Source organism: Syngnathus typhle, linkage group LG17 (genome assembly GCF_033458585.1).
Source record: "Syngnathus typhle isolate RoL2023-S1 ecotype Sweden linkage group LG17, RoL_Styp_1.0, whole genome shotgun sequence".
Classification (NCBI taxonomy): Eukaryota; Metazoa; Chordata; class Actinopteri; order Syngnathiformes; family Syngnathidae; genus Syngnathus; species Syngnathus typhle.
In genome coordinates, this window is record NC_083754.1 from 3336292 (window position 1) to 3362736 (window position 26445).

The 26445-nt window shown below is 43.5% G+C and overlaps 1 protein-coding gene across 1 annotated transcript in view; it reads right to left on the minus strand.

The window, feature by feature from the left end:
- Positions 1-3183: 3183 nt before the first annotated feature.
- Positions 3184-26445, minus strand: part of grin2ba (glutamate receptor, ionotropic, N-methyl D-aspartate 2B, genome duplicate a) — a 40516-nt gene continuing 17254 nt past the window's right edge. The window contains exons 4-15 of the mRNA XM_061303570.1: positions 24892-25062; positions 22808-22817; positions 18584-18698; positions 17078-17286; positions 16729-16900; positions 13341-13494; positions 12810-12935; positions 10770-10999; positions 10531-10691; positions 10002-10189; positions 7757-7995; positions 3184-5388 (exon numbers count right to left, since the gene is read on the minus strand). Coding sequence (XP_061159554.1) covers positions 3184-5388; positions 7757-7995; positions 10002-10189; positions 10531-10691; positions 10770-10999; positions 12810-12935; positions 13341-13494; positions 16729-16900; positions 17078-17286; positions 18584-18698; positions 22808-22817; positions 24892-25062 — 3980 coding nt within the window. The remainder of the gene's footprint in view (positions 5389-7756; positions 7996-10001; positions 10190-10530; positions 10692-10769; positions 11000-12809; positions 12936-13340; positions 13495-16728; positions 16901-17077; positions 17287-18583; positions 18699-22807; positions 22818-24891; positions 25063-26445) is intronic.

Here is a 26445-nt window from a genome sequence, read left to right on the forward strand (position 1 = left end):
ATCAAGCATTTGGAGTAGAAAGCAAATGGGAGAAAAAAAATCCAACTCCCAAGCATGAGTTCAGTGTCAGTCTACTAACCTGAGCTAAAATAAATCAACAGTTGACTCTTGCCAAGCAAAACAAAAAAGCAAATGCTTTTGATAAGGGGTTGCACCAATGCATTTCAATTTCAAATCAATTCCTTTTCCACGTTATTGTGGCGAAAATCCTCAGCAACATTAACAGCATCAGTGTGCACTTGTGTGTTCTACACACATACACAAATTTATATACATACATCTTTCTTTACCACAGTGATATCTATCCCAATGATAAAGAGGGAACAGGATAGGCCGGGCCCACGATGGCTCTAAATTCTGTGTGCAATCACCATTAAAGCCCAGCTTAAAAAAAAAATGACCCCCCTCCCCCTTCCTCCCCCGAACAGAACACAATGATTTCGTAAGATCTGAACAAGGATGGCTGCCTAAAATGAAAGCACACAATATGCTGCTTCTATCTTCAAATATCATACATGTAATATTGTATTATAGAAATGTGTGGAGCGAGAAAAAGCATGAAGTCTAGCTCAGCTTCAAAAGAGAGAATCTAACACAATTCAAGGGAAACTTAGAGCTAAAACTAAACTGTCCCTCTTTAATATCACCAGACGTGTACACCTACGCTAAATTATCAATTCCTCAAACACTTGAGCGAACATATGAAAAAAAAAAAAAAAAAAGTAGAAACCTTAACATAATCCAATATATTAAATCGGTAAACTATCGTAACACGAGTGTAAAACAAAGAGGTTGACTTCCATCGCTTAAAATGAGTAATGTTGGTGTTTCTGCACATTTGTATCCGTCTTAATTTTTTTGTAATTTTTTTTTTTTTTTTTTAAATCAGTTTAATTCTTAAATTGCTGTAAAACTTGATGGAAAGTTACATCCTGTCTGTCTGTTTACTGTACAAAGTGAAAAGAGGTTCGGAATATACTATTTACAAGTAAAAGCTTAAACGTACCAACGCCGACTCGGATGCCATCGTCAAAGTGTTACTTCTTTTCTGGAGATTCCTACTTGCTTCTCAGATAACACTTGATCTGAAAATGTGTACATATAAAAATTCCAGAGATCTCAGTCTATTTATTCAGAGTCATGGTCGTACGGGTGGTGTATTGATTTAAGGCTAACAACTATCAATCTCACGATTACATTGTTATCTGTGAATTTATGAATAGTAATCAGCAAATCTATGCAGGGGAAAAAAAGAAAAAAAAAAGTGCTGTTATCATTAAATTGTGACTTGCATCATCCAAGTCACGCAACACACACTCACCTATAACAGCGGTGCATTTAGATGAGGTTATAAGATAGATGTCAGCACTCTGCACACTCGGGCAGCTCCAATCTTGGCCGAGCACTCCTGCGCAATTTCTTGCAGCCCTTGAACTTCTGACACCGCCAGCTAATTGAAGATCAAACCTTTAAATAGCTCATAGACTTTTTTTTTTTTTTGTATTCTGTACAGTAAGATGAGTCATTAGCAGACAGCTCCTGTGAAGTGGGAGGGTGTGTGTGTGTGATGGAGATGATAAGGCATGTCTACTGAGTGCCTGAACCTACAACAGGTAAAGGTCCTGTGCAATAATGAGGCTTCGCCAGCTTTGAAAAATAGAAAAAAAATAATAATTATCTACATCAGTCAAAGCTGATACCTCAGCGACCGTTCTTCCGCTCAACGTATTATGACTATCATTGATTTCCCCCCTCGGTTGAATTTTGCCATCCGGGCCCACAAACGCGACAGATGTTGGGACACTAGTGAGAGGCCAAACGGGTGGTGACTATTACCATGTAACCTGAATCAAAAAAGAAGCGAAGTAGAAAGGCCGCCGTGCTGTGAAGTGGGCCACTTGCCAGACAGTGTGGGACATCCTGAATAGAACTGGCGTACAGGTTCATAAAATCATTTTTACGAAGTTATAAAACTCTGCAGCATCTTGTATCTAAACCACTGCCGGGCGGATTCTCCAACCGCTTGTAAATTTTTTTTATACTGCAGTTTTTTGTCCTACGTGAAGAGAACACCAAGTCATGGCGCCGTTGCGTGACCATGTGAACAGGAGGACACTTCCATTGGAGACCATTAAGGCACGTCCTTTTCTCTCAGCTTCTGCAGCTTTCAGGCTCTTGACTGAACAACAATTTGAAATAGCTCAAAACAAAGTATGAGTCTTTAAGATCCTTTTTTTTTCCCCCCGTAAGGAGAAAATATGTACTGTGAAGTAAAACGTCCTACAGGTAACTAAAGAGTTCAGTCTTTGCTGGCTTGGAGGTTGAAGAACCTGGCCAGTACTCAAACAGGGATGGAATATCACACCAATTAAAAATAAAGCATTTAAAAAAATAATAATAATAATTATAAGCAGTGTTAACACAATCGTTATTCACAATGTTATTAATATTATTGTTGATCTTATACCCTGTTTTTTTTCTTTCGAGAAGAATATCATCATTCATGATTGTATTTCTTTTGGTGTCGGGGGAGGACGAGGACAAGGGAGGAGAACAAAAGTTTAAGAGGAGTGTGTGGGGGGTGGGGGGGACAAGTCATCCGTGTTGCCACTCCATCAAGGCGACAATGTCTTCATGGAGCCCAGATGGGCCGCTCGCTCGCTAGCTCTGCCCGCCCGCCGATCTCGCAGTCTTCCCTCGTAAGCGCTCAGCGGGAGCTCTCGGGCTGCCGTCGAATCTCACCAGCGCTCACACTTCCCATATCAAATTAAGATGAGCGATAATGGCCGACCGCGGCTTCACCGGTGGATGAAATGCGAGGCTTGAGCTGAGTGCATTTTCCCAGTTTTGTTTTTCTAAACTGCGACTGGACATAAAAGTAGAGTAGCTTTGGCCATTTGTGAGAGAGGGGTCACCCCCCTCCCCCCCGTCTCACCAAAGGTGTCCTGATGTTTTGTGTTTACCAAGATTTGCTTGCAAAATATAGATTTTTCTATTACTCAAGTTTGCATCCTGTTTCTGACACCACGTTTGGCTCTCGCCTTGCTTATCTTAAATTCCAGTCTCAGTATGGGATAGAGATGCAGTGTGTGTGTGGACAGTGTCTTTAAAAACATCCCTGATCTCCTAACACACCTAACACAACTCTATTCCACGCCTAATCCCAAATCCAGTCTCGGTCTCTCACACGTCCGATTCGATACTGGAGAGTTTCTCGTAGACGTGGCCGTTGCTTCCGTTGAAGGGTCGCGGCGGGCCCACCCCCAGCATGGAGCCGTGGTGGTTCAGTCCACCAAGGCTGAGTTCTTTCGGGAACCGCGGGGGCACATTGGACATTGGCGCGGCGGGTGGGGGCAGATAAGACGTGGTGCTCAACTGGCTTCTGAAGTCACTTCGGCTGTTTTTGGCAACCTGTTGCTGCTGCTGTTGCTTTTTCATGTAATATTGTTTGGCTCCGTGCAGCAGACATTGATCGTCATCAAACGTGGGTATAAAGGGGTTCTGGTTTACCCGGTCCGGATAAAGCGATTTGGATAAAGAGAATGCCGCCCCGCCGCCACCTTCCATCAAAGACCTGTCCCTGTCTCTCATGTCTCTCTCTCCGACGGAGCGACGATGGAGGCCCTCGCCTCCTCGGAACAGGCCCCCGAATCGGCCGTCACCTCCATAAAACGAAGGGTCCCGGTCTCTTTCCCGTTCCCTCTCGGAACCCCCGTGACGCTCAAATATGTGCGCAAAGGGGCTCGTGCCCTCCATGTAGCGCTCCTTCTCCTTCAAGCTAACGCTTCGGGGAGGTGGTAGCATGCCTCCCATACCCGGAGCACCCATCCCACCAACTCCTCCCATCATGCTCCCCATGCCGCCCGAGTCGTCCTTCTGAAGGTCAACAAAGGCGTCATAGGAATGCTGCCGCCTGAGTGGCTTGCCGAATCCGCCGCCCTTCCTCCTCTGTTGGGCTTGCGATGGCGGCTGGGAGATTGGAGCCCCACCTTTCCCTCCACCAATCTGTTCCAAGAGGTGGTTGTTGTCCTCGCTGATGTCGTAGAGGTTTCCCGACTTTTTGCAGCCTTCGCAGCGCATACAGGTCGCAGAGCTCGGGCGGCTGCTTCCTCCGCCCCCCGAGGTGCCGCAGCTCATACCGTAGCCTCCTCCGTGCATGGACATCTGCTTCATTCCTCCTCCAGACCGACAGTTCCTGCACTCCCACTCTCCGCCCGCCAAGCCAGATCCACTGCCAGTTTTCGAGTCCGACTTTTTGGGTTTGCCCTTGAGGAAGTCCTCCACCGGAACCAGAGAAGTGCAAGTTGGTACTCCGCCGTCCCTATTCCCAGTGCCCTCAGTCAGATCGACATGTTCCCATTGAGGGACGCCCTCTTTTGGACGGAATTGGTCCAAATAAAAGTCCCTCACGCTTTCCTTTTCTCTGAACAGATAGTTTGCGTCATTATTCCCTCCTCGCTTCCGTTCCGATGGCAAAAGTGGGGGCGAGGCCGAGCGATGGTTGTGGTAGTGGTGGTGGCTTATGTGGTACGGCTTTCTCCTGTAGCCCAGCTCGATCTCATCCAGCTCACGTCTGGACTTGGCAGAGGCCGGCCTCTTTTTCAAGCTATCGCGGTATTGTTTGCGCTTCTTGGCATTTCCTTCCAGGTTCCCGTAGGTCACCGTGTGCGTGGAAATATCGGAGACATCCGATCGTACATTCCCGTCATCGTCCCCTCTCCCTCCGCAGTAAGTCGGACCGGGGATGTAAGTGGAACTGGAGGCTCCTCCCTTGAACGAAAACTTCCCGTACAAGTCAGGAAGACCGCTCTTAAATCCTTGTCCTGAGGGGGGAGTCTGTCCGGACAGAAGGTCAAACTTGCTCATGTTTCTGTGGGTCAGTGCCGAGCAGGGTTGGGTGGTGAAAATGGGCGGCGCCCCGCCTCCGAGGCTGTCGCAGTCAAACATGCCGCCCTCCAGGGAACTGGCGCTGCCCAAACTATGGGGCCTGTTGGGAGGTGGTCCACTGAGCCCAAGTGTGGAACCGTGATGGTGCAGGTAGTGGTCCTGGTACAGATTACTATCCTTCATGTGGACGTTACCAAACGTCCTCTCCACCTCACTGATGTAATCGCTGAACATGTTCTCATCCGGTAAGTACGGCGGCTTGCAGTCCGAGTGTCCCGCCAGGCTGCGTCTGTGTTCCGAGATGTCGTAAACGGAGGATTCGCGTCGAATGAAGTCCAGAGCGCTGTGCGGCGAGCCGTTCACCCCGGAGGCCATGTTCTTGGCCGTGCGTAGCAGGCGCAAGATGTTGGAATGAGTGTTGTTCATGGTCGCCGACGGCGAGTTCAACGCCGAGCTGCTTTTCTCTTCAATCTGCACGCCGTGAATACAGCTGTAGATACCCTGTGAGGGGAAAGAAGCGCCATTAGCGAGGGAAAGGAGACGGTGACAAAAAGAGAAACCGTTTCATTTGCCTCCGCTGATGCACCATACGAGCCAATGTACAGGAAAGCAAAGCAGGCTCGACAGATGGGACAGTAAGGGTACATATCAATTGCACGGAATGATTTTAGTCAGGACGAACATAAATAAAGCTTGGAAGAAAGTCCACGAGTAAAGCGGATACATCAGGCTGGAAGTCAAAGGTCACATGGCTTTTGAATGCTCTATTTTTTTTTCCCACTTATGTACGACCCTGCTTCAATCAGATAAATTTGAAAGTCAGACACTAACGTCTTTGCCTCACTAACAATCATTGCGAAGCTCGGTGTGAAAGCTCTTACGCACACAAATTGGCACCATTAGCGCACGCTAGCAAATGTCTGAGATGTTAATACGGATGAAATCAAATCTTTGAAATCACAGGTTTCATATGCGGCAGCTGCTCTTTGATAAAATGGACTACTTTGCTGCTGGCCCTTTTATTAAAGTAGCTGATTATTTGGGCAGGCTCGGCATATAGCAATAACAGTGTTTTTGTTTTTTTTTTCCTCTCGAGGGGATCACGGTAAAATCTATAAGTGATTAAGCTGGTACAGAGAGGCAGGAAATCAACAAATAACTAGCTGCTCCCTGTGTACGAGTGCATATAAAGTGCCGACAAGCACAAGATCATAATTTGCTTGATACACGATGCAAATGAAGGACGACAGGAAGGGAAAAAGGGAGTAATTAACAACCCTAATATATTTATTGTTCTAAATTCCCAAATCGATATTTTTCATTAATTTTCAGCAACGGTACAGGTTGGGGGCTCGAGGAACAGGTAGCCTGCGGGAACAGGCTAGAAAAGGCGCTAACCGACCATGAAGTCATGCGACGCCCGCCGAGGGTGACAGATGACTCATTTTCTCCACGCCCAAACTCAAATGTTAATTGCAGCAATAATAATAACATTTATTGGATTAAGCTGTGAAATGAGAAAAGCAGACGGGAAAAAAAAGAAAGAAAAGAGTCAAGTAAATAGAAGGGACACAATAGGTTGTGCAAAAATAAAAGATATAATTTCCACCGTCAGCTGTTTTACTAGGATTGCCATTTGCATATGCAAATAAATCGCTCAATGAATATGTTTCCATACAAATGATCTGGCTGCGTGTGGACTTTCATTTAGGTAGCAGCAGAAATGGAGGTAATTTGGGTCAAAAGAGAGCAATCAGTGAATGTTACGGGGAAACATAATGGCCCTCACATCGCGATTGTTCCCATAGAAGTGTTAATGCGGCAATCATAAAAACAAGTGCGCTGAACAGCCTGCGCGTGGAAATTTAATACAATGTCACCTGACATGTTCGCAGATGACATTTTATGTTCAGTCTACTAAAAAGTCGTGTCAGGCAGAAATGATTTGTTCAATGTTATTAAAGAGGATGTTAACAACATGAGTACAATTTAATGAGAAACAATTCAGCGTGAAATTCCGCAATTAAAAAAGGAGAACAGGAAATATTGTCGCTGCTAATTTAACTATACAGTGATACTTTTTTTTTTATATTGGTGAAATTTTCCCTTCAAAATATGGCACCATTTTAAAGAACAATTTATTGCAAAGAAATATTGTTACAAAACGAATCATCTATTTTCCTTACTTTCTTGCTGTTTCGTTGGACCCGTGGTTTAAAAACATAAATAACGAAATATGAGAAAGCGGGATTGTTTTTCTGCGGCCCCCGTGCCATAGCAGCATATCAACGAGAAGGAGCGAGCCGCCGCCGCTCGTGGACCCCTGCCGTAAATTATCCACGTGCGTTTTTAGCCTGCAGCACTTCACCTTCAGAGGCACGCAGTGAATTACAGCGCAGCCGTGTCAAAACTATTGGAATGCAAATCAAACACCTCGGGTGACTTTGCGATCGAGTAATCCACCTTCCACTGATTTTGCTTGAGTGATTCATTGATTTGGTCTCAATAGTTTGACAATATTTCATTTATGGGTACCAGAATGGTCTTAGTAAAAAAAAAAAAAAAAAAAAAGAAAGGTTCTATGAAGCCAATCAAATTTGAGGGGGCCTAAGGTAGAGCCCTGGGGATTAACTGGTGTAAAGATGCATCTATTTAAAGATGGGCTTGTTTGTATTGAGTGCACACTATATGGTAATTTGCTGACATTTTCTTGTCATTTTTTTTTGGGCTGAATAATGAATTAATAATGAATATTATGCTAACTTTTTTTGCATATCGCTCACACTTTCATTCCTGGGAATTTTCAAAGTTTGCCGAAGGATATATACAATTCCTTAACAGCGATGAGGATGAAAAGCCTTAATCTCACCCTGCTGACGGAAAAGACAAGGCCAGGGCGACCCGAGCAGACACCCATGAAGTAGAACCTCAGCTGCCAATAGAACCAGTGTTCGCAGATGAATGTGATGAGCGACAGTGCCATGGCGGCCCCCAGCATGTAGAAGACCCCCGCCATGTTGTCCACGTCCAGCTGGCTGGACATCACCTCATTCTTTTCGTGGTGGCAGATTCCCGTCAGCCACAGGGACTCCAGCTCCTCCATCTCACCTGGATGTGGTGAAACGATGAAGAGGGGAAAGAAGAAAATGGAGGGAGGGCAACAACAAGGAGAAAAGGGGGGGGGGGGGGGATCAAGATCAAACAGTCAGTTTGGACCATGGCGCAATGATAAGCGGGGAATAGTTTTATAATTCATGAGGGAATGTGTGCGTCCGTGTGTGTGTGTGTTTTAAGTGGCAAGCAGAAGGGATGTGATGCAATAACATGATGCCTGTTAGAGGACACCAGGGAAGAAGAGAATGATGCAACAGAAGAGGAGCGGGGGGGGGGGGGGGGGAAGATGGCAGGAATATTTGTCTAAATTCTAAACTAATATTCGCCTGCTTTCTGGATGACATAGGATTTAAATAAATAAATAGTCACATATTTTAAATAAATAAATACATAAATAAATAAATACACAAATAAATACCTATAGATAGATAAATAAATAAATACATAAATAAATAAATGTATTTATAAAGCCCGTAATCACAGAAACATCTCCACGTGTCTGATCTTTTTCTCGGCCAACAGGAGGGGAAGCAAGTGGGGGTGAGGCGTTGCAATGTCACATTGAAATCCAGAGCAGAGGGGAGACACGGCCGATTGGTTCTTGTCGTACTTTTGAAAGACATTGTTCAAACACACAAAAACAAGCTCGTAGTACAACAAAAGGGAAAAAAACAAAAAAACATTTGCCAGCTATTTTAAATAGTCAAGTGTGTCGCTCTTGTTTTAAGGTGATAAAAATAAAATCAATGCTCTTTTGTCATGTTGAAAGCGATGACCCAAATTCACACACACAAACAAACCTGGAAACCCAAACCCATGCAGGGTCGAAATACACCGGGAGCGATGCTGGCAACGCTAACTGGGACGCACGATAGCCGGCCCCGGAGGGTCTATGGTTCAGGAGCTGACATGATGGATGTTTTAGTGAATTTGGAAAAACCAAAAAAAATAATTTTAACTATTACTGACACCATTACGCAAACATCTTAAACCGTTTTTTTTTTTTTTCTTCAATTATCCTGATGGTCGGTCACTTTGCTGCAAGTCAATTTAATTTTTCCTCATCATCTTATATGGCCTCACCTTTACTTTTATTATCCATTGTGATAAAGAACATATTTCTTCCAAAGGGTTTGCAATATTAATGCGGATTTTATTATTCATTTTATTATTTCGATTTAGTTCACCAACCCGACATGTGTGTCTTTATAAAAGATTGTTTACTAAAAGACTTAGACACTTGTGAGCGGGTTCAATTTCCACTTTGTCTTTATGTACTCTGTGATTGACTGGCAACCTTTACAAGGTGCGGCTGGCCTTTTGCCTGAGGTCGGCTGGAATAGGCTACAGCTCTTTATGACCCGGTCCAAGCTAAGCAGTATAGTAAATGGATGGCTGCTAGGCTCCAAATATGGTTGTCCAATCCCCTGAAAGCAGGGACTGAACTCAACCCACAATTAAATCGAATTTTCTTCCCTTTAGTCATTTGAAATCAGAAACTATAATCCCCAAATGAGCAACCCCCGTCGAGTAGCAAAAAGATGTCGTCGGAAACCAAATAATACTGCGAGCTGTGTTTTGCGTGCAACCCAAAAACAACGCAGCAGTGGCGGGCAGACGACTATAAATCCGACGTAACCTCCGAGTTGTGCTGAGGGGAGACGATAAATCCGAAGAAGACGTTTGATGTGTGATCACAATGAGCTAACGCTATCTCGCTTTTGAAACATTTAGAGAGTATTGGCTTGCAGTCATTCCGAGGTGTTAGGAGGTTTAATTTCCCTCAAGAGCTGTCTGAATCCTTCCTTCCTTACGGGGTCCGCCATAATCGTCTTATTTGAAAATTCAATGTGAGCGGACCTTTCAATAAATCAGAGCCTCCACGTGAACAATCTGCTCCCTTCGCTTCTGATGTAAGGCGGATTGCCCTTGGTCCGCTCGGCGCATTGAGATGTGGAGAGAAAACAGATGAGCGCCGCCCCCCCCCCGCCGCGTCTCACCGTCTCCAAAGAGCTGCAGGATGGCCAGGTCCACGTGTCTCTTCCAGAGCGACTCCTTCTGGATGGCGATGCCGTAGCCGGTGGTGGCGAAGATGTAACCGCTGCCGATGGTCACCAGTTTGCAGCCCTCGTCTCTGCCGGCCATGTAATTCAGCACGGCGGCGTCGTAAATGAAAGCGTCTAGTTTGCTAATGAAAAAAGAAGCAGCCGGAAGAGAGATAGGGTTAGACTTAATTAGCACTTAGGAGCAAGACATCGCAGCTACAACATTCCAATTAACCTGCTAAATAGCACTAAGCTGGTGATAAGTGGAATAGACTTCCAGACAGTTTGCCGTGGCTGGAGCAGCACACAGTGGGGTGAGGAGAAAAAAAAAAAACATTAAGTACAAAATTAAAATGAAAAAGAGGGTGGCGGGTTAGGAATTTATCAACAATATGCTTAAATGGTCTGTAGAAATGGGAATAATGGGAACACAAGTGTGCACTTTGTAGAGATGGTCACAAAAGTAGGTACACCAAGATCTCACCCAGCTTTGAGGCTCTGAAGAGACTCCTTGACATTTCTCTGATGAAACTTGGTCATGTAGGAGTGCATCTCGGGATAGTTGTTCCTTATGTTTCTCTCCGTGCTCCCATTCGGGACCGTGCCGAACCGAAAGGGAGGCGAGAAGTCGTTGGGGCTTTGGAACTAAAGACGGAAAGCAGAACATGTGGAATTCTTCACGAGGAGCAAATGAGAAAGACGAAAATTAGACGGCCATCTTACCTTTTTGTCCGAGAGTCCCGTTACCTGGTCCACGTATTCCTCCTGGATCATGAAGGCAGCCAAGTTGGCAGTGTAGGAGGCCAGGAAGATGACAGCAAAGAAGGCCCACACTGATACCATGATCTTGCTGGTGGTACCTTTGGGGTTCTGCACCGGCACAGAGTTGTTGAAGACCAGACCCCACAGCAACCAGATGGCTTTGCCAATGGTGAAGGATGGACCGTGCGGCTCTGAGGTCAAATACAGCCAACATTTACGCTTATCTGATGTTCAGTCCCTCTATAAACATTAGTTTTCACACCAAAGTATGATACATCAATGTGATGTTTCCTAGCTTAATGCTAATAATGCGAAAAATAAAAATAATAGTAGGAAGTATAATAATAATAAATTATATTTATAACGCACTTTACATTCAGAGGAATTAATTAATTATATTAATTATATAAATAATTATTAGTTATTAATTAATGCTAATCATGCTAACAATAATAATAGAAATAATAGAAATAATGATAAAAATAATAATAATTGAATGTCTTCCTTCCACATTTTATAGTCTTTTACCAGTTTGTTATGTTTGCCAAGCCTCAACATTCAAATGTATTAAAAATAATTTTGTCCACAGTGTCCAGCGGCAGCATAATAATAAAAAAAAATAAAAAAATAAAAAATAAACTAGTAATTGAGTAGATAAAACGCAGGTACTGTAAGTCTGGTACAGTTCGCTACATTGTAGTCATCTGCATGAATTGAGTGACATGTCCATTTATTTGACACACTATCAACTCTATGGCGATTATGATCACGAATTGTGGCGTAATGAATAAACTATTTAATTAGTTCTGACTCATGAACTGAGAGCAGACTGTCTCCCTCTACTCATTATGGAGTGATATGGCAGTTGGATTGTAATGTCGGTGTGAGTAAGTGTGAACGCCAGCGTGTGTGTGTGTGTGTGAGAGGGAGAGAGAGAGAGAGAGAGAGGGGACATGACAAGGAGGCAGACAGTATCCGTGCCCTCCATGTGGGTTTGCATTGTGATGTTGTCCATGGACAAACAGACTTTGTTGTGCCAAATGTTCTCTTTTGTAAAGTTTGTGAGAGAGTCAGTTACATAAGTGGAGTGGAGACTATGAAATCTGCAGCCATTGATATCCACTATTGTTGTTTGGAGTCTTTTGTGTCCAAACTTCGATCTGTGTGATTGCAAACTCCTTTGGTGCAACATGCAGATAAAAAAAAAAAAAAAAACGGAGGCTCAGATAGAGGATGAGAACATCCTTACGTTCTGCTGAAGTTGGAATGGAAAGAAGAGCGAGACAGATGTCTAAATATAGCCATGTGAGGTGGCCTCGCGGCTTGGAAGATCTGACACCAAACTAGCCCCCCTTTCGCTGTCAGTGCGAAGAGGAATTTTTAAGCAGCATGGAAATGTATGCAAATAACTTGCAAATGGACCGTGTGGAGGTAAGAGCACTGACGCCGCGTTGAAAGCGGAGCACACAACACCTGTAAATGATGAAAAGGGCAAACGTGAAGGAGGAGGAAGAGAAGGGGGATGAAATAAGCAAGGGCTGCTGGTCTCCGTGTGGAGGCGGGCTTTGATATTTTTGCGCATGTCTGCAGCTCTCTGTACAAAATATATATAACAAAGATGGGTGGCAAAAAATGCAATGAATCACTTTATTACTTTTTATGTTAGTTGTTTTATTATTTATTTACTTATTTTATTTTAATGATGTTTTTTTTATTAATATTATTATATTTTTCATTTCATTTCATTTCATTTTTATACACTTTTTATGTTAATTGTTTTATTATTTATTTACTTATTTTATTTTAATGATGTTTGTTTTTATTAATATTATTATATTTTTTTATTTCATTTAATTTCATTTTTATACATTTTATTGACGCTACTGTATAGTAATTGACGGCCGCTAAAAATGAAACATTCAAAACACGCTAAGTGATGCAAGCCGGCACATCTTCTTTGTGCATTTACTGTGCATGTTGATTTTGGGGGCGGAGCCTCACCTCTGCCGTCAGCCAGACAGCGGTTGTAGCCCACGGGGCTGAAGTACTCAAAAATGAACACGGCAAATGCTGACACCAGCAAGAGCATCACGAACATCATCACCCACACATCCGCGCTGAAGGGCTCTGGAGGCCAAGCCGGCAAAAAGAGAGAGAGAGAAGAGGGGAAGATGAAGGGAGACGAGTGAGAGGATGGGTTGAGGCAGGCGGTTTGGACCCACAGTGATAAGAAAAAAAAGACACCAAAGGGAGGTCGTGGGGAGACAGAAATTTGAGGGGAGATGTTGAGAAATGAAGGGGAGAGTGTGAGGAAAAAAAGCGAAAAGGAGATAGGCGAGTACGGTGTGCCAGATTGAGAAAAGGAAGGACGAGTAGGAGAAATGAGTGGGAAGAAAAAAAGAGCAGAGTGCAAGAAGAACAACACATGAATAAACAGGAATATAATATTTGACTGAATGCATTGCTATGTCCGGTAGTTTGATGACAATATCCAGAACAGAGGAGAAAAATCTAAATAATATAATTGCTCACCTAAGAAGGCAGAAGGTGAAACGGTGCCGTTGCTACGGGAGACCATGACACTGATGCCGGTCTCGATGAATGGGACGGAGAAGTCGATGACCTCTGACCTTTCCTCGTTGATGGTCAAGGAACCGACGGCCATGTGGGCATTTTTTAACACCACCTGGACAATAGAGGATGGAGACTTTTTCTGTTCCGGATTTCAAACTTTATCGACCCGGGTGTATATTTTGCATTGGGGGGGAAAAAAGTCTCATGGCACATAAACAAAGAAAAATGTCACAACAAATGGATACACAGGTTAATTATGTAACCTCAGCTATCTAGTGGTAGAGCATTTAATGGTTTCTGCCTGTCACTACGCATCGCTGGCATAGATTTATCGCGTCAATTAAGCAGAATTGGATAATTTGCCGTGGCACACCTGATGATCTCTCTTGGCACATTACAGCAATGTGTCACGGCACGCTGGTTGCCATCAAACACATGAACGTCTGTATAAATTAGGTCCAGGTAAAGTGGAAAATGGGTGAGGACATTGGAAGGCATATGGATCAAAATGGTCAGCGGTGAGCTCAAGACTTCAGAAATTGCCTGTATAAAATATAAATCAGTTGTACTATAATAAAATCATCATGTACTAATAATTAACATTTTTTAATAATATATAAAAAAAATATATTGTTTTGATCTGTGGTGTCATTTAAAAAAATGATTTTAATATAAAAAATAAATTGTCTGTGGTGTCATTAAAAAAAAAAAAAAAAAATCATGCCTGTTGTCGACGCTTCTGTTATTACCCCTGGAGATGAAAGATGTTCAATGATGTAATATATCAGGGGTAACTATTAGGTTTTTAGAGCTTAGACCTTGCAATCAGAGCATAATAACAACCGTCTAGACATCGATCACCCCACTGATATCCAGCAACTGCACAGAGCGAGTCAGCTTTAAATAAATAAAAAAACAAACCTGGCTTCACCGCTAAAAATGAAGAAAAAAAAATGCAGTTGGTGCATAAAGTGTCATTTCTGAATCCAACATGTTTATTATTCTTTTTGCATCGGTTAAGATCTCCACTGCATCTTAATGAGAGCTGATTGGCCCTCGAAAATAGACCAATCAAATTGTTGTTCTTATTTTGGATCTCCTCAAATTGTTTGTCATGAAATATCTGTAATTATAGTAGAGGGAGTTGGACTCTCTTACTGCCTATCAGGGGAGGAGAGGAGGACAAAAGTAGGTTATCACATTAGGTCAGAACTGCATCCCAATCCCTGTGCTACTTCTCCGTAGCCCGCCCGCCAAAGGTAGTATATTTAGCCCCCAATTTGTGTTAAAGTGGCCTGAGACTATGGAGTTAATAAAGTGTGCACGAGTCAAAGCGCCAGCGTGTGCAAAGAGAGTTTGTGTGCTTGTGCATGAGTGAGTCACGACTGAACCTTTGTTCCCCACCTGTGAAGCGGACGCTCACAGGCAGAAAAACAATCGACTCGGCCGTAGCCGTCCCGGTCGACGCCGTTTGTGTGTGTGTAGCGGCGAGTGTGTATTTGCAGACTCATTTGTCGGGAGGAAGCGTCGACGCGCATGTCCACCTGTGTGCCTAAACGCGTGAACGTCACCCCAGGGGAGAAGTAGAAGGCCGTGCAGTAGTGTACTCACTTCCCCTCTCTCTCTTTCCATTTGCTCTCTCCATCTCCCTCCTACGACATGTTCTCTCCGTGTTATGAAAGTGACCCATGTGGGTGTTATTGAGAATGAGTGAGCAAGGATGGGAGTTTGTGCGAGCGTCTCAGCTGGTGTGTGGCCTAACTCATTATCTTATTGCCAAGAAGATTTTAGATGAAAAGTATGAATGGTAATGTAATCTTTGACACTTGCTGAAGTGAAGAAAAACTAGAAGCAATTATTGCACGCCTCCAACCACTCCCCCCCCCCCCCCACCCTTTCTCATTTTGATCTATTGTCTTATGAAAGTGTGACAAATTGTGTAAAAGGCCTGAAGTGATCTCGGAAAGTGTTGAAGAGCGTGCTGGGGCACGTCCCCAAATGTGTGCATGTGTGTGAGCAGCAGTCCAGATCTCAGTCCATTAAGAGTTTGAAATCTACTGTCATTTTGGCCACGTTCCAACTGGAGAAGGACAAAGATAGTCTACATCAGCCAGGGGATGCAACAGCATGGTGTGCATGTGGTAAAAAAAAAAAAAAAAAAAAGAATAAAAATAAATAATTTTTAAAATCTGCATAAATGCAAATTTGCCAGTGAAAACCTAAAGAGTCAACTGTGGTTATAAGTTGTAATATTACCATTCACCACTAGATGGCAGACATGGCTTAGGTGCGTTTATACCAGGTCTTATATTGCTCTACAAAAATATTTTTCTGTGGCTTTTTTTAATGATATTTAATGACTAATACTTCAATAATGATCAAGTTTATTTTTATGAAAAAAAAATACCCATTTTGATTAGCTGTTCATCAATAGTCACCATTTCAAACCGTTTGTTTTTAGATTAGGATAGTGCTTCTTATACATGCATTAGGAAAAATATAAGTTGCTCATCTCTGGCTTATACGCTTTTGTGTATGTGTGTGTGTGTGTGGAGGGGGGGAGAGCAAAATAGCGAGTTTGACAAATGGCGCCTCCTCCCGATCCTAATGACCATTTATCGGTGAGGCTGGGAAGAAGACAGCACATTATGACGCTTTTAGCAAGGGTGATGGCGTTTATTACAGGTGAGCACACTTATAGCTTGGTGCGCACTAAAGACAGCAGCCGGCCCGGCAGGGTAACTTAAATGGCTTTATATAATAGTCTAAATGGGTCACTTTAATATAAATTGATTAGCAGGGGGGGAATGGACACATTATCAACGGTGCCCGTAACTTGTGAAGGTTACGCAGACCTGTGGTGAGATACAGCTACGTTTTCAACCTGTGACCTTTGAGCTGCTATTGATCTGCTTACTTTTTCCTTCATTACCAAACGACAGCAAAAGTGCTGTAGCGGGTTGATGTACGAGAACTGACAGCGAGCTTTGACCGGGACCGGGGTCTATTATGGGATGTTAAGAACCCACTGACCGAATGGCTTTGGGCTGCTTAAAATTGAAGGTATGAAAACAAATTTCCATGAGGAAATTCATCCTTTTGACGGCAAAGCTAAATATAGAAGAGTTCATTTGGCCTTTGGGAAGAAAGGCAGACACTTTTTTTTTTCCTCTCACCTTCGCCCACACGGACATAATTGCAATTCTGGCCAGGTTTATTCAAACCAAAACAACGTCCGTACATTTTAGAGCAGGAAGGGCATTTTGGAATAAATAAATAAAAATCATCGCTGGAGCTTTTCTCATAAAGCTGGACTCAGATTGGAAAAAGAAAAAAAACTCCTTACCTCTCCCACCAGGCCGTTCCACGATCCATTAATCTTCTTGCCATGCTTGCCGTTGGTAACCAGATACAAGTCGTAAGTAAACTTGACCGACTTGGCGATCTTCTTTAAGATGTCAATGCAGAAACCTTTACAGCATCGCTTGATGTAAATCCCCGACTCCTTGGTCTGATTCCTGCATACGTCGATGAAATTAGAATGATTTCCATTGCCCTCAGGCAAAGGATGTTGTAATTAAACGGAGCGGAGTGGAGATTATTTAACCTAAACTAATTACAATTTTATATCAAAAGCGTTAAATAAGCTCGATGTGAGCAAATCATTCATTCGGGCGATAATTGCAGCATCTCACAATGTTTTGATTTGTTTGCGGCAGGGCACGGTGTTCCTCATGCAAGTCCCGCTCAGCGGGTCCACGTCCTCCACGATGACGAAAGGAGCCTCCTCCAGCGTCACGATGGACAGGTGGTCATCTTCCCTGGTTGCAATCCCACCGTAGAGTTCATAGCGAGGCCACACGTGGTACTTCATCGAAAGGGAGCCGTTCTCCCATTTGCCTACCTGTAGGGCGAAAAAATACAAAATGGCGATTTCAATTGAGAAGCAACGAATGCCGAGACAGAAAATGGATGGAGTGGGAGAGTCACATGACCGGCTGGCCATGGAGCTCATTCAGATGCAAACTGCTGCCTCCTCTGCGGAGGGAGGAGGGTCCAGCTGTACGGCTGAAGGAGCGGGCCAAGCCCTCGTGGCTCTCCTCCAACCAAGAGTCATCAATTAGTCCATTTCCCCAGTTGCCGGTCACATGACGGCACTCTGCTGATGCCAATTCCTTCAAGTGTACTTAGGGAGAAGGAACCGGCTTTAGAGCCTCCAATGGGAGGCCACGCAATGGGAATCGTAACAGGAACGACGGCACCGGGTTGTAGAGTCATCATTGCACTGCGGGGAACTTGGCATGATCTTCGCTGAACATGAGTCAGAGTAATATAGACAAAGACGCAGATGGGGCGCTGAACATGACTGGACAGTCTTCACACTCATTCAGAAGGTGCCAGAAAGGACGCTTGTAAGAGCTCGGAACTCATTAGGATCCACAAAAGCAGTTCAGATGGAAGTCAAGCTGAGAATTAAACATGAGTGAAAACGAAAGGGGGGGTTAGGGGGGGGGGGGGGCGAAGACAGCGGAGACAGAAGGGGAGACGCTCACCTTGTTCTCTGATCAGAGGACAGAATATAGATTGGAGGGGTAGAAGATGGAGAAATACAAAGAATAGAGAAGAGGAAGAGTCGTAGAAGTCAGCTATGAGGAGGAGGAGGAGGCGGGTCCATGCAGTAACTTTACAGGTGGCGTTTTGGGTTCATTTTAGAATGTGACAGTAACATCTGGATTCTCTCCATCAGTTAGACATTTTCCTTCATTGTTTTATGATTAGAACTCAATTTGCACAGCTCTAAGATTTGTCAGGGGCCCTTAAGTTGGTCATTACTTTTCTTTTTAAAACACCATGAAAATAAAAAATGAAATAAAAGTGACAGGGATGGGGGTTGCTAATTAGCAGCTTTGGCAAATATTCATTCAGAAGCTCCACTTGCCGCAGCGTGCTGCAGCGTGCTGCTCAAAGGCACCTTGACCAATCTGATCATATCTAATCAGTATGGCGCCTGGAAAGCTTTGGGCTTAAAACGCTTGAAAACTCCAAAACGTGATGATGAGCGAATCAGATCTTTGTCTCTGCATCAGTCGCTCCAATCGCTCACTTGCTGTCAATTTCCGTCTCGTAATTATAACACAGGAGCTTGTTAGTTTGTCTGATTGTTTGCTTTTGGAAAATTCAAAAGTCCACCACAAACTTACCCTGTCCCACTGTCTGTCCTTGTTGAGCAGAATGATGACCAGCTTGGGGTGCATCTGGTAGCCATCTTCACTGAACGACAAATTTCGGCCCTCAAACGTCACATTCATTAGGTACCTGAATGTAGAATTTATTATTATTATTTCATTAGGTACCTTAGTGTAAAAAAACAAATTTTAATATTATTATTATTCGAGTGTATTTTACAAACTCAACCGACAACTCATTCAGTGCCATTGACGGTTGTAGACGTCAACGATATAAACTGGGTTGGCAGTGAATGAGTTAATTAAAAAGCTGCATCCACAGTGGGAGAGTACAAAAAAAAAAAAGAAAAAAAAAACACTGCCAAGAGTGCGATATGCTGATAGAGAAGCAGCAGTCGCATCACACAAGGGGAAACAAATGTCAAGAACACAAAATGTGCCCAAAAAAACACACAAATTGATGGTTGTCACCCATTGCTACCCTTTATTTCTCTCCCGTTCTTTTTTTACCTGAATGCATCAGCAGGTTGCATTGCGTCACACGCCTCGTGATGTCACACTATTTACGTAAGCGTAAAAGCTAATCGCCATCCTGATTTCACACCCCGTTTGAAAAGCACAAGCCAGACGAGGATTTACTGTCCCACTTTGTACCGTGACAAGCTGAACTCAACTTGAGCTCGCTGGAGTTGAGGTCTGCTCAGGGACATCTGAATTGCACACAAACAAATAATTGTTTTTTTTTCAGTTTCTACGAACAAATCCGCAAATTAACAACAAAGAAATCCCTCACCGGAATGAAGAATGAATTTAAACGATTCCCTTGCGGTAAATGCGCATCTATGTCTGCTTCTGTCAGTGTGTGTGTTTGTGTGGCGGAGGAGCAGAAAGCCAGCATTGTTCCTGTCAGGTAAAATAATTTCACACACACTCATGTTGCGATTATAGTGAACGTGTGTGGGTGTGTGTAAGAGTGTGTACATGGGAAAATTTGTCAGGTGATCTCAAATCACACACAGCCACAAACACTCCTTTTGAAAGTGTGTCCTTACATGACAACCGGAATGTGCTCGAGCATGGAGTCGAAAACTCTAACGGTTCCTCGGAGAGATATAAACAGGCAAAAAAAAAAAAAAACACTCTTTCTGGATTCTTTCGCTCTTCACCCTTTACTCTCGGTCTCCTCTGTGACAGTTTCCATGGAAACGTTCTACCTCATAACCATGACTACCGTATATACTGTATGTAGATGAAATATGGACGAGAGGAGAAAAATCAATCCATCCATCCTACGTATCGAGATCAGATTTACAGACTGGAATGTTTTAGCCAATCATCCGGCAATTATGCTAATGCTAGCATATTTATTTGATTTCCTATATTAATAATTGATTTTTTCGACCGGGATAACGGCGTTCCGAGTGTCCTGCACATAGCCCCATCCCACAGAGCTTTGGCACCGGTACAAAGTGCATAGAATAAATCAGAGGCCATTTACAAAATGACTTGACGCCGTGGCCCCTTTAATCTCGACGGAGCGGGCGATTGGTACCAACCATCCTGCGCAAGGGGGGGTCGGTATTGTTTGCAATGGCATGTTTGCGAGCGCGTGTGCGTCCCACACCTCCCTGACAGCGGTAACACAAGCATATGTGTGTTGCCATGGTACCCACAACCACTGCGACTTCCGAGCCAATCTGCTGCGTCACTATGGTAACGGTAATCTCTCGGAGGGTGGGCGGGAACGAGACGGAGAGAGTGTGATGGGATTCAAAGGAAAATAAGGGGAAGAGGACTGCTTGTCACAATTTCAAGTGTCTTCTTCTTACATTATATTGTTGAGAAAAAATAATTATATATATATATATATAATATATTATTATTATAAATATATAATATATACACAAAAATCCCATTTCTAGTCAGTTTGGTTTAGTATGATTTTTTTTCAAGTTTGCATTTTCAAGTTATGAAAGGCATTGAAATGATAGGTTCCCTTTGTGAACCACTTTTTCTTTTGTCCCAAATTAATCTGGTCAGATCCCGCAGGTCCTGCTGCGTGTCATCATGCCTTGCTTAAAACTAGATGACAGAGGTTGCCATGGTAACGCTCAGTGTATTCCTTGGAGCGCAGCCTCCTCCCTTTGTGTTGTGACGTGAAATCGTAGCAAATGATATTGAGTTGGGCACCCACTAAATGCCACCATGTGCTGGCAACATCATCAATTGGAATGAAAAGAAGTGTCGTGTTGAGCCTGTGAGGAAATAGAAGAGCAGCGGCTCTCTGCACGTGTATTAAAAGTACAGCAAAGGCATTCAGGAAACAATTGATGCTCGTTTCCATTTACATGGAAGCACAAAAGATAAAAACACACAAACAGCCACTCACTCGACAAAATTCACGGGTTGACACAGATAACGTTTCAGCGCATGTCCTCATGTGAATAATGAAGGAGGAGTGTGAAATATTGATAAGTCGGTTTCAATAAATTAACCCCAGAATAAATTAGTCATGAATTACGCTCCTTAGCAATTACTGTGGCTCAATGTACTTATTAGATTTGCATAAAGGAGCCCATTGGAAAATGGGCCATTTGTCACTGTGGGGAAAAAAAAAATAGTAAAAATATATTTACACTGTAACATACTGTACCGTTACTGCATTCTGTGTTGCGTCGCGATAGATAGCTAGCTAGATAGCTAGATAGCTAGAAAAACGGTGGAGCACCATATGTGGATAGACAATACAGCTAAGTCATATATTCCTTATCCTCCGCAAAGAATGACTAACATTTGGGCAGGTGAGCTGAGATCTGAGGCGTTTCAGATACATTATACTGCCCCCAGGTGGCCAAGGGGGCACACCAGGAAGAGCAAAGCAATTGAAATTCAATTAACGGTGTTGCAAAAAACATTTGAGTCCTTTCAATTGTATCCTCCCAAAATAGTTCAATATTAACAATGATGGAGAGCTATTTTTCGTCGAAGTACTTAAACAGGGACATACAAAATGCGGGGTTAAGATAAGACGACAGGATACTCGGAAGCGGAATAAACCCAGAAGAGAGCAAAGTGGGAGGAAAACAGGAGATTACAATGAAAATAGAGAGCATTAAAAGACTAAAAATAAGCAGGAACACCCTGATCGAGTTCCAGTCAAGAGCAAAGGCTCGCACACACATCGACATGAACACACACACATACGCAGGTGCATATGGCACACACTCGTTGCGCAACTCAGTAGGGTTAGAACACAGTTTTACAAACACACACACCAAGTTCAAAAGGGTCTTCAGAAGCACTTGACACCTTTCCAAGTTCAAGCTCATTTGGAACGTGTCCACGGCATGCGAGGTCAGCGGCCCCGCTGTCAAACTCATGATCCCCTCGCTCGTGCATTGTCCGTTTCCGTCGCTGCCTCGTTCTGTTCTTATGCTCGCTTTGCTTCCTCGTGCTCCTCTTCTTCCCTCTGCTATCTTTTCTTGTCAGGATACCCCAGAGCTGCGTACTGTGGATTTTATTCACGTAGAGTTGTGACCTTCTCATAGTGTGCTGCGGTTTCTTTTTTTTTCGTCCTGCCCTGGTTGCTTCATTTTGATTATTTATGGATATAAAAGATCATGAATACTAAAACTAACTTAGCCAAAACATTGGGAATTACTTCACACTTGCCGGCTATTTTAGTCTAGTAAATAATAATAAGAAAAAACCCTGCATGATAGCTTATAACAATTTTTTTTTACAACTTTAAAATAAAAATGGGTTGACAAATTAAAAAAAAATAATAATAAATTTAAATTGAAAAAAAATGGTTGACAAATTTTCATTATTTTTAAAAGTATTCTGTCAATAGTTTAAGTTTTTTTACAATTTTTTTAATTCAAGTTCATCAATTTAAGACGTGGCGGGACAATAAGAAATTTGGACAGCACTCATTGGAAACATGTTTTGTTTGTTTCTAAACTCGCCCAATAGAGTACAAACCAGGTCAGTTTGAAAAGTCCAACCTTTGGCTGCAAATGTGAACGGAGCCATTTCAAAGTCATGCGTCACAGCTTGAAAGCAAAAATCGAACAGGTTTTGTTGACCCCGCGGTTCTCGTCGTGATGATTGCCTGCTCTCCCTGAACCGATGTGATTTCCCCGCAATTGAGCAAAAATATGTTCCACTAGAAACGGAGCGCGCGCTTTTATCGCTCAGATGCGGCTGCTCAGAATAACAAGAAAACAGGAAATAGACCGAGCGAGCGCTTTCTGAATCATGCTCTTTCTATTTCTACAGATTAATAACTACTCCTAATTAGTTTTTGAGAGTCAGAACAATTTCTAATCCAATTCCCATAGTTTGCCGATTAGTCTTCCTTTCAGCTGGCGGGTTCAATCAATTTTCCATGGTTTGTTTTCAGGACCTATTTCTTGCAGACACTCAGAGAATTAGTTATGACTGATAATCAGGCCCGTTTGAGCTACAGACGGCTAGCGAACGAAATAGAAGATCCAAAACCAAGTGGGGAAAGCAACCTGAACAGCAGCAATCTGGGAAAAGATGCTCTCGTTTGAAAAATGCGGCTAGCGATGCAAAAAATGCTCCCACAAGTCTTCTCCGATTATGTTGAAATAGGCTGATTGATTCGCATCCTTTTCATTCTGAAACCATTCAGCGACCTCGCTGTCCTGCACAGAAGCATTTATGCGTCTGCATTCATTTCTTTCACAGGAGAGTAAGGCTGCCTTTCATTGAGTCGTTTCTCGTTCAATGACCTAGCAACGAACCGTCATGGCCGCCCATGCTGGCGAGCGGCCGTTCACTTTCGACTTCATAGACCGCATCCGATTGATAATCTCTTAATGGAGCACTCGAAGACAAAGGTTATCGCCGCCTAAATTTGGTTACAGCAGCAAGGGGGCGAAGGATCTTAGCGCGGCTTGGGACTGATCTAATCAACGACAACGCTAAGTTGATTATAAGATTGCGCGTCCAAAGCACACATGCTAGCTGTGGAGCGGATGGAGAAGGAGAAAGCGCACCCGCTTACCGGCCACTAAGCACACTTGCAAAACATTAAGAGATCTTGTCCGCCACACCCCGATTTTTTGTTTTTGTTTATTATTATTATTAAAAGCTAACAGTGTTACTAGCATTAGCTTCTGATAGCTAGCATTTGTCTATGCAACACTTTTAAATAAGTGTCAAGCATAATTTGTAGGCTTTGTGCCATTTCTGAGTGAATATAAACAAAATAATCTGTAAGGGCACGCACTTTATGAGGTAAAATAGAAAAAAGGAATAGAGTTGAGGCATGTTGTCCGAGCGAGGTCATAATCCGTGCGTCGCCAAGTGCAGGTAAAAAAAAACACACTCAGCCTTCACTGATTTTCTTGACTAAAATAAAAACACACACACGGAGACACGGCGGGAGAAGACACGCGAGGTGATACCGCCCCTGGCCCGACCGACCGCGGATAATTCTGTGCCGAGCTCTGGAGCACAGCGTGACAGGGGTTTTTGTTTGCCCACTGAAACGCCATTGGGACCAATTAGGACGCAGGGAGAGGAAAGTACCGCCGAGCGTCGCGCTTCACAGCCGGTTCAAAAGGGCCGCCGCTGAGACGGACAGCTGAGGGGGGCGGGGTCGGATTTTGGCGGCAAGGCGCCTATGAAGGGAGGCTTTTGTGAGGGCAGGCTATTATTACATGGAGGGAGGATGATCACAGTATGCGGGAGGGGATTGAAGGTGTTTGGGTATGTGCACCGGCATCTCCTGCAACTTTTAGTGGTTTAGGGAGTGGAGGTTCGAGATCGAAACCGCCACTTTAATAGGAACGCCTGCATGGAATAATCCAGTATTATTGTGCATGTTTTTTTTTGTACTGTACTGACAGCTGCAGCCAATATTTCTATGCACTATTTAACTACATAGGCAAATAAACAAACAAAAAAAAGTTTGTTTCATTTATGTACAGGAACGGTGCAAATAGACAAAGCGTTTCTAAATCCCGCTCATTCCAAAGCTGCATTTTAATAACTACCCCCTAATTGGGTTTGGAGAGTCAGAATGATGTCTAATCCAATTCCCTCTCAATATTATACAAGGGGCAGCTTTACAATACAATGAAATGAAAGCACAATAAGAGACAAATAACTAAATGAACACCCCCATGATTAATTTTGCCAGAAGGGTTATGATTATGGTTTGTCATTTCTCCAAGGACATTCCTGTTCAATTACAATGAACTCCACCAAATGATGACGCCAACGAGGAAAAGAATATATTTCGATAAGGAAATCGAGCTTTGCTCACCTGAGGACTTCATTAGGGTTACCCGAGATGGGGGTCTTCTTGTCGGGAGCTCCGTGGCACTCGGACTTGATCAAGGTATGCGGTCCTCGGTCCATCATCATGGTGGACGTCGCCATGGTTATAATAGCCACGCCGTCACGGACGCGGGCCTCCAGGCCGTAGTCCCACTCGTCGTAGGACACGGACAGCAGCCCTTGATTGCAAGCAGAGAAAAAGAAGATCCAGAAGGCGCCAGATGGATTTATCTAAACAGAGCCAAAGTTAAGGAAAGATTGAAATCCGAAAGGTAAACAGTGCAAGATGACGAGCGAGGTGAGAGAGAAGAGGAGAGACGATTCTGCTTGACTGTACAGCGAGGACACGTTTTTGAATAGGCTCCAAGACTTTGTGCATCTATCACCTTGTTCTGTTTGTCCATCTGTCAGTCTGAAGCACTGTCGCTCTCTATTTGTTAGCCTTTGTATTGTCTCTGCGCCTGTTTATCCTGTTTATCTTCTCTCTGTGTGCCCGAATGCTGTTCTCTCTCTACAATCTGTCGTTTTGGGGAAGGGGAAAAAAAAAAAATGTCCATTTTTCCCTTTATATAACCTGCACGTCATCCATCGGCTATTAAAAGTGCCGCTTTCGTTTCTATGTAAACAAAAGTTATTTTGTTGACGTATGGCATTAATCTGAGATAATTGAAAGTCGCACAATGTGAGGGGTTGATTTATTTTGAAAATGAGCTCCATCTATTCGAATACACTGGGCATTTTGGGTAATGAGATCCATTGATACAATCTGCTGTTATTGACCCCGTATGATTAACTCATGACGGATCGCCGGCGGTAATTGATGAGACGGCGGCTTCTGCAAAACACTGATTTGAGCACGGCACATAGATCATGTTGAAATTAGCGATCATTTCGGACTGTCAGGATTGTGGAAGGTTAAGCGCAAAGATGTCTATTTTGTAAACATCCATCCCTTTTGTTTCGTTTTTCTACACAACTTGTCCTCATTAGGGCGGTGTGTTATTTAAGATGCTGAAGAAAAAGTTCAGTCAAGGTGGAAGTTACATTTTGACCAAACTTTAGATGGAAAAACATCCCTCAGTAGGTGTTATTTGGCTTTCTTGTGAAAAAAAAAGTAAAATGATCAATATCAATGACACCACAAATGCGGAAATTTCAAATAAGGTAAGTGAGAGGTAGGAGGATTGTCTCATTCTCAAATTCTCCACTGCACGCGCCCTCCTGACTTGTGGAGATAGCTTCTAAGTGGTCTTCTTGTTTGGGCTCACCTCAGGGATCGGGGTCACGGCGCTCTCAGCGAAGACGGCAGCGCCTTCAAAACAATTTATCAGGCTATCCGTCTCTCGGTTTGCCTTTTAATCTGCCCTGCTGGCTCTCCATCAGATTGTCCGCATCCGTGTGACAGTGTATGACCGCATGTCAGCCAGTGCAGTAGCATGTCAGCGTTCAGAAATAGACAGGCGGACTGCCAAAATGTCCCCCCCACTCCCTCCCTCATGGGGGGCTTCACTATTGACAGCTCTCTTCCTCCAGGACCGCGGCACTGTCGACACGTTTGCAAC